Source organism: Pinus tabuliformis, chromosome 2_2, assembly GCF_031772625.1.
Source record: "Pinus tabuliformis cultivar Carrire ecotype Pingquan chromosome 2_2, CPIR1, whole genome shotgun sequence".
Lineage (NCBI taxonomy): Eukaryota > Viridiplantae > Streptophyta > Pinopsida > Pinales > Pinaceae > Pinus > Pinus tabuliformis.
Window position 1 is genome coordinate 1281564055 of NC_142300.1, and position 8271 is coordinate 1281572325.

The 8271-nt window shown below is 43.5% G+C and overlaps 1 protein-coding gene across 1 annotated transcript; it reads right to left on the bottom strand.

The window, feature by feature from the left end:
* Positions 1-2178: 2178 nt before the first annotated feature.
* On the bottom strand, positions 2179-7712 carry LOC149198155 (uncharacterized). The gene is made up of 3 exons (XM_089408942.1): positions 7083-7712; positions 4032-6345; positions 2179-3869 (listed from the first exon to the last, which is right to left on the bottom strand). Exons 1-3 carry the CDS (start codon positions 7710-7712, stop codon positions 2179-2181), a joined length of 4635 nt encoding a protein of 1544 aa, XP_089265068.1.
* Between the last annotated feature and the right edge of the window lie 559 nt (positions 7713-8271).

Below are 8271 nucleotides of genomic sequence, written 5' to 3' on the forward strand. Positions count from 1 at the left end.
CCAAATTGATGGCTGAGTCAAACTTTCATGCACTAGACATAAATTTTGTAGCTACTCTTGATGAACAAGAAGATCCAATGACTCCATAGGTATCATAAAATTTTCTTACTTCTCTCTACTATGTAGATATTTTGTATGTTTTGTAGAATCTACAAGCTCCTCCTGGTTTGAAAAAAAACCAAGGCTAGATTTCTCAAACTGAAAGCTGTAAAGTTCTGCATTTTAAATCAAGCTTTGTATTGGAAGGATGTTGGAGGTATTTTGTTAAATTTTTATTGAAGGATGAAGCAGATAAAATCATGGAAGAATTTCATCAAGGTGACTGTGGAGGACATCTTTACTGGAAAGCCACAACAAACAAAATCTTGAGAGCTAGTTTTTACTGGCCTACCTTGTTTTCTTAAATTCATAAAAAGGTTTCAACTTGTCACCAATGTCAGATTTTTGAAGGCAAGAGAAAACTCTTACCTCTACCACTCAAACCTATCTCAGTGGAGGTGCCTTTTCAACAATGAGTTTTAGATTTTATAGGAGAAATTCATCCAAGTTCTCCTACTCAACACAAATGCATCCTGACAACAACAAACTACTTCACCAAATGGATTGAAGCAGTTCCAACCAGACAAGCTACAAATTCTATAATCATACAATTCATTGAAGGTCATATTCTCTCCAGGTTGGTTGTCCCCACAAAATTATTACAGATAATGCTGCTGCGTTTAAATAAAAAAGGATGATTGATTTTTTTTTTTTTTGAAAAAGTCGGTTGCTATGTATTATATTCTGAAAAAAACGAGGGTCTAAATCCCTCTTTGTACATAAAGTTCGCAGATTGAGAGGAGACAAGGGGTTTACAAAATGAGGCTGCCCCCTTGATCCTTAGGCTACTTTTTTTCCTACTACTGCTAGAGATGGCACTAGTATAGATTCTGATGAAAGAGGATAACAAAAAGATACATTTGATTTTCATTCAGTCGATCATTATATGTTGAATGTGTCTCGCTGTTGATTCTTCTGGATTCTCATCTTTGGCTCCATGATTTGCGCTGGAGGAGCTAGAGGCGATGGGGAGCTTATCCAGCCAGGATTTCAGAGTGTCGAGCGATTCCTCAACATGGCCACAGCGATTTGAGAGCTGCTCGAATTGATCTCGGAGAGAGGAGACCCTGTGCATGAAAAGCTGAATTTCTGCTTTATACTTCTCCGTGTTGATGCGGTCCTGTTCAAAAAGTCTCCTACTGTGCTCATCAAGACGCCTGTCATGCTCTTCTAACCTTGCAGCAAGCAGACCCTGTTTTTCCTCAATCAGTGACTGTTGGGTCCTTATTTCTTCCAGCTCAAATTGAAGGTCTGCACAGTGCAGACAGTCCTCGCTGCGCGCCATGGAAAGGAGGATGCAAAAAGGGAAAAAGGTCCAGTAGGCGGGAAAGATTATGGAGATTTTGGAGATATCTTGCAGACGGAGTTGGAAGACACTGTCAGGGGAGACAGCAGATCCCACTTTCAGAGCGACAAGGGAGAAGTATAAAAGGGCCCGGGTGTTGGCGCGCAAGCTAAAAGGAAAAATGCTGAAGATAAGGGAGAATGAAACAGAGGAAAACTTGCTGAAGGGGCAAGAGTGAAAGATGGAAGGCGGCCAGCAGAGGCAATGGGAAGAAAGCAGAGAGTGAAGAAAGGGTGGAACAGCTAGACTAGCCACCCCGCAGAGACTACTCCTGAAAAACACCACGACGGAAATTAGTGAAAAGATAAACAAGGCAGGAAGAGGCAATACCAGAGACTGATTTTTTCTTCGACTCTGAACGAGAGCGCCTTCATCAAACCAGAGTAGCTGCTCTTTCGCAAAGCAGTGAATGACAAATCTTGGCTTGCCTCTGCCCGTATTTATGGAGTGAAGCCAACGATAGCCTGGGTGTCTTACAGGAGCCGGATCCTCGGTAGTGATGAGATATTTTCCTAAATCTCGTTGGCGATCTGCTGGTGCAGTGTATTCGATCTTCCGGCCTTCACTGAGTTGATTGGCTTTCCTTGGGAAGTAGATTATGCTTTGAATCGATGCTTGGATGAGACTACTTATGCATTTCGTGCTCTCTGTCAAGTGTCCTGATGCTGTTGAAGCCATACCCGTCGCACGCTTGATGGACCTGCGAGTCTGGGCAATGTCAGAATTTGCTTGTGTCATGGCAGAGGCTGGAAGGTAACTCTGTTGTTGTGCCTCAACGCTCCTTCCTGATTTCCAACTGCGTTATTCGCATGCTTATCAGCTTCCACGTTGAGCGTGCGAAGGATATGGTAGAATCTGATGTTTTCAAAGTATTTGAGGAGGAGTTTGATGCGTCGAATATGTTGCTGAAGGCTGCTGTTTGGTGATCTCTGATTGTGATTTATGAGGCCAATGATTATGGAGGAATCTCCAAATACTAATGCTTTTCTAACCCCCAGGTTTTTTAATTGCAACAACCCTTGATAGAGAGCTAAGGCCTCTGCGTTATTGTTTGTTTTTTTTCCCAGACTCCATTCATAATTGCAGATTTCTTCTCCTGATTCATCTAAAATAACTCCTCCCGCGCCTGCTGGTCCTGGGTTGGACTTTGAGGCACCATCAAAGTATAAAATTGGGCAATTGCTACTCTGGATCCACCTCTTATAGTCCTGGGTTGGAAGTCTGATTTCCCACTCCCTGATCTGGTCTTGATGCTGTCTATCAGTTCTCTGAGTACTCTGTTGATGTCCTGGACGGCCTAGAATATGCCTGATAATTGACCTCTCCTCAACTGAATAATCTGCTGCTTTAATTTTCCCTGTGTGTTTTGCTGCAATTGTCTCCTGCGCCAAGAGGTGAGCCTTGTTGCATGTCTTCCGTACATTACTCTCTTTGTTTTGGAAGATTTTTTTATTTCTTGTGAGCCAAATTTTCCATAGTAGATTGTGAGGTATGATATCCCAAGTTCTTTTGACAATCTTGCTCCTTTTATCTTTCCATGGGCAGTTCCTTCTCCATTCTTGAATTGCCTCTGCAATGTTCTGATGAGGTTGCCATGTTATGTTGCCCAAGTTGGACAAGTTGATCCAGCATTTCTTCGCGAAGGGACAGTCAAGGAATAGATGGTGGATGGTTTCCTCTGCTGAGCAGCAATTGGGGCAAATTGAAGGTCCATGTATCCCTCTCTTTCTTAAATTTTCAGAAGTGAGGACTTTGCCTTTTAACAGCAGCCATATGAAGAATTTAACCTTGGGGATGGCCTCAGATTTCCATATTGTTCTCCATTGATTCCAGATAGGAGTCTGATAAGTGCTGTTGCAGATGAATTGATAGCCGGACTTGATGGTGTAGCTTGAGCCCGTGGGGTCCCATCGAAATCCATCTGCTGCTCCTTTTTTAATGGGTGCTCTGTTCTGAAGGTTTTTATGAAGGGCTTGGAAGCTTAATTCTAAATTTGAGGGGATAACTGGAAATTCCCAACTAATCCAGGCTCCTGTATCAGCATCCCATTTTGATATTTGATCGAGCCTCTGAATGCCTTTGCTATTAAGATGGAGGATGAAGGGTATGGCTTCTTCGACTGTGTTTAGAGGTTGGAGACCCATTATCTTATCAGTGGCATAATTTATACTGTTCCCTCCCCCCGGAATCTTTGAGGTGTTTTGATTGAGAATGGGAATTGCTTTCTTACAGAGGTGCCAGATTTTAGTAGAATCTCTACTGGGTATATCAATTTCAAGAAGTCTTTGCCTTTTGTCGGAGAGGTATTTGCATTCAATGACCTGTTTCCACCAGGCTTTTGGTTCATTGATTAATCTCCAAGCCATTTTGATCCCGAAAGCGAGGTTTAGAATTTTAGGGGCTCTAATTCCCAGTCCACCTCTATCTTGAGATTGAATTACGCTTTTCCAATTGACCAAATTGAATCTATTTTTTTCTTTTTTCCCTCCTTGCCATAAAAAGTTGCGGAGGGCAGTTTCCAGCTTATGGTAAAAAGTGGCAGGAGCTTGGTAAAGAGTGAATCGATATAGAGGTAAGGAGGAGATACCTGATTTGAGCAAAATTAATCTGCCTGCTGGGTTAAGCCATTGAGTTCCCCATTGCTGGACCTTCCTTTTAACTTTGTCTATTATTTCATTCCAGGTAGTGGCTTTTAGAGAGCCCATGGTGACCGGCATCCCAAGGTAGGTGAAGTGGTCCCAGGTTGCTTTGTAGGCAACTCCAAAAATATTGGCTATGCTGTGAGCTGTTTGATTGGAGATATTCCATCCATAGATGCAGCTTTTTTGAAAGTTGACCTCTCCCCCTGAACACTCCATGAATTGGTCGAGGAGGATTTTGAAGCGCCTTGCTATAGTAGTGGATGCCCCTCCAATGAGCAGAGTGTCGTCAGCAAATTGTGAGTGATTGATATTCTTCACTCCGTTTCCAAACTTGATACCAGAGATGAGGCCAACTCTTCTGTTGTGATCTAGGGTGCTGCTAAATGATTCAGCCATCATGATGAAAAGATAAGGGGAAAGAGGGCAACCTTGCCTTAACCCTCTTGAGGATTGAAATGCTTCGCAAGGGCGTCCATTTATGAGAGGCGAAATCCAGGGACCAGAGATGCAAGCAGCAATGGTGCTGATGAAGGCAGAATTGAATCCCATTTTCCTCATGACAGCAAGCAAGAAGGAGTGTCTTACTCGATCAAATGCATTGGCTAAGTCAAGCTTAAGAACGAAACCTTTCTCCTGCCTTGATGTGCTAGAGTGAATAGCTTCTTGGACCAAGGTGATGGTGTCATGAATTTGCCTGTTAGACATGAAGCCTCCTTGATTTTCGGATATAAGGGAAGGGAGAAGGGGTTGAAGTCTAGCTGCTATAATTTTTGCAAAGATCTTATAAGAAGTGTTACACAATGAAATAGGTCGAAATCTGGAGAAGGAAGTGGGGCGATTTTCTTTAGGAATGAGGGCGAGGAACGTTGAGTTTGTGAAGCCCCCCATTTTCTTTTTTCTTTGGATTCCATTCATCATTTTAACAAGGTCTTTTTTTATCAAATGCCAATGATCCCTGTAAAAATTTATCGGGAACCCGTCTGGACCTGGAGACTTGTCTGGTTGTAAAGTCCAGATAGCTTTTCTGATTTCCTCCTCTGTTATTTCACTATTTAAGCTGTCATTCTCCTCAGGAGAGATTTTTTCCGGTAGATGCTGAAGAAGCGCCGAATAGTCGGCATCTCCTTGATTTTCCGTGAGGAGACTTTTATAATGGAGGAAGGCAGCTCGTTTGATGGATTCTTGGTCATTATGCTGACTGCCTTGGCTATCAATTATAGTGTTTACATTGTTCCTTGTTTTTCTAGCAGTGGCCTGCTTATGGAAGTATGCCGTATTTTTATCACCTTCCTTCAGCCATAATTCTCTTGATTTGATTCTCCACTTGATCTCTTCCGCTCTCTTGATTTGAATTAGCTGTCCCTGAGCTTCCCATTCTTTACTTTTCAGCTGGTGAGTGAATCCATGGTCCTCTATTTGTTTATGGATCTCTTCCAAGTCCTGCTGTATTTTTTTCCTTATTTTTTCTGGCTCTTGATAGCTGACTTTTGCCCAATCCTTGAGTGCTCTCCTTGTGTTTCTAAGTTTTGTTTCCCAAATATGGCTTGGAGAGCCTTCAACGTGGTGCTTCCAGGTTGCTTCTATAATAGCCTCGGCCTCAGCGTTGTCTCTCCACAGAGGATTGTACCTGAACGGAATTGGTCCCAAATGAGAATGGGAGTCCAGCGTTAAGAGAATGGGAAAGTGGTCTGAGGCTGTGGCATTGAGAATTGTGGTGTGGCCTGCAGCAAAGGAAGAAAGGAGGGAGACATTAACCAAAATTCTATCCAATCTTTCCATAATGTTGCCTGGCCCCAACCTTCTATTGTTCCAGGTATATTTCCTATTTTTTGGGATGATATCCATCAGTTCATGTTCGGACATTATCAATTCCATCTGTCTTCTGAAGGGGTCGGAGGTGAAGGTGCCCCCTCTTTTCTCGTTCGCATGGAGGATTAAATTGAAGTCTCCAGCTAGAATAACATTTGAGTTCTGCTCGTTGTCTATTTCTTCCTTCAGTTCCTTCCAGCACTGTTCCTTTTCCCGGTAATGATTGGGGATATAGACATTATAAATGATGAAGTCACAGCTCTCTTCCTTGTTACTAAGGTTGGTCCTAACCCAATTTTGATTGAGGACAGAAGATTTGCAGTCCCAGTACTGCTTATTCCACATGGTTGTGATTCCTCCAGAGGCTCCTCTGGAGTTGCTACTGGCCCCTGAAATTTTTTTTTGGGCATCTATAATTATTTGCATTTCGCTCTGACTTTGCTTGGTTTCCTGTATCAGAACAATTTCAGGTCTTTCTGTTTGAAGAAGATCTCGTAGGGCAGCTGATTTGGAGGGGTGCCCCATACCCCTGCTGTTCCAAGATAAAAGCTTCATCATGAGGCGTTCGAGCGAGGAGGTGCTCGCCTCTCATGATCTTTACCTGCTGTTTCTTTTTCTTGAGAACCTGTAATGAAGGATTCCATAGGGGTTTGGATCCCTAGGGCTATATCCTTTTGCGTGCTTTCTTCCCGATGCTGCTTGGCTGACTTTCTTCCTGGTCCCGGTTTCTTGTGGATATCGCTGGAGGCGCCAATGTCTTTTGAAGAGCTTCTGGTGGTTCTGGGGGGGGGAGGATCAATGAGGGGCTGGGAGGGGGTCGAAGAAATCAAAGGAGGTTCGGTCAGATCCGGAGAGGGCTGATCAGTCTGAGGATCATCAGAGGATAAAATAAGGAAAGGGTTGGAGGAAGAGGGGAAAGAAGATTCAAGGGAAGGTCCAGGAGGATTGAAAGAAGGAGAGGTGGGGCGGGGGGAGGAAGAGCCCGGTTGTTCAGAAGGTGGATCTTGTTTTGACTGAGGTGCTGCTTTCTTTTTTTTCACAGTTTCCCACTGTTCTCCTTGGTCCTCAGATTCAAGATTAGTAATTTTAGAGCATCTATTGGCAAAGTGGCCGTATTCGTGACATACCTTACATTTAAAGGGTATTTGCTCGTAGTCCAGCTGCTGTATGTAGCTCCAATCATCCACCTTCAGCTTGATGGCTTCTGGCAGGCCTTTCCCAAGGTCCACTTCTACGCAAATCCTTGCACAGGCTTGCATGTTATCTTTAGGCTCGCTTCTGTCAATGTACTTGCCTACTGCATTCCCTATTGCTTTTACCGAGTCATCTCCCCAGCAATGCAGGGGGAGATGGGGAAGACGGACCCAAACCGGAACCGCATTAGGAATATCTAGTTCAGGGTCGAAGTCAGGAGTCCACTTGTTCAGATATAACCCTCGAGAGTCCATAAAATAGGGCCCGTTCCTGAATATCAGATCCTTATCTGCTTTGGTTTCAAAGTGAAAGGTGTAATAGCCTTTACCACAAAATCGAATCGAAATCTTTCCTTGTGTTTTATCAGTCCAGTTCCTTTCCACCCATCTCTGGACTGTCTTTGGTGAAGGCCATAAGCCTGTGAACTGCCCTATGAGCCCTTTTTCTGCTAAAGATAAAGCTGCCATTCGAGGGAGAGAAGGAGGTAGCTGAACTTCTTGGAGAATATCAAGTTTCTTGACAAATTTTGAAGTTGCTGGTTTCGGACGGGCGGGGGGCAGAGACTTTACCAGATCAGAGAAAGCTTTCTCTGCGTCCCCAGTAGATGGATCTGAATGGGCCATGGCGGAGGCCAGGCCCCAAAACAGGCCTCGCGGCCCAGGCCAAGGCGGCGAAACAGCAGCTGCTCACAAATCTTCAGCGCTCCCGCGATCCAGCTCCGCGCGCTCCAAGAGGTGGTTCTCTATTGATAAAGTCTCTGGATGATTGATTTTTGTAACGAGTATCATATAGTATTAGGACATTCCACTGCCTATCATCCTCAGGGAAACGAGTTAGCAGAATCTTGTAACAAGTCATAATTTGGTAAACATCACACATAAACTATTACAAGAAAACAAGAAATATTGGCACAAGAAATTGATAAATGCTCTATGGAATGATAGGATAAGCACAAAGAAGTCAATTGGAATGTCATCTTTCCATTTGGTTTATGGAATAGATGCAATTTTCCTATTTCCCTAGGAATTCCAGTACTAAAATTGTTGCAAGAAGAGGAAGTAGAACCAAATGATGCCTAGAGGAGGATCAATCAATTGATACATTTGCAGCAGACCAGAGAAGAGGTTTACAATAACACACAGGTCATTCAAGATAAAATCAAAAGAATTCATGATAGGAGGG

What these genes read in the sequence shown, in the direction of transcription:
- LOC149198155 (XM_089408942.1), bottom strand. Translation starts at nt 7,712, where the DNA reads ATGGCCCATTCAGATCCATCTACTGGGGACGCAGAGAAAGCTTTCTCT. An exon ending in CAGAAGCCATCAAGCTGAAG is followed by an intron (nt 6,346 to 7,082) that starts GTGGATGATTGG and finishes GTTCTGATACAG; the next exon opens with GAAACCAAGCAAAGTCAGAG. An exon ending in ATTAATTTTGCTCAAATCAG is followed by an intron (nt 3,870 to 4,031) that starts GTATCTCCTCCT and finishes TTCAATCTCAAG; the next exon opens with ATAGAGGTGGACTGGGAATT.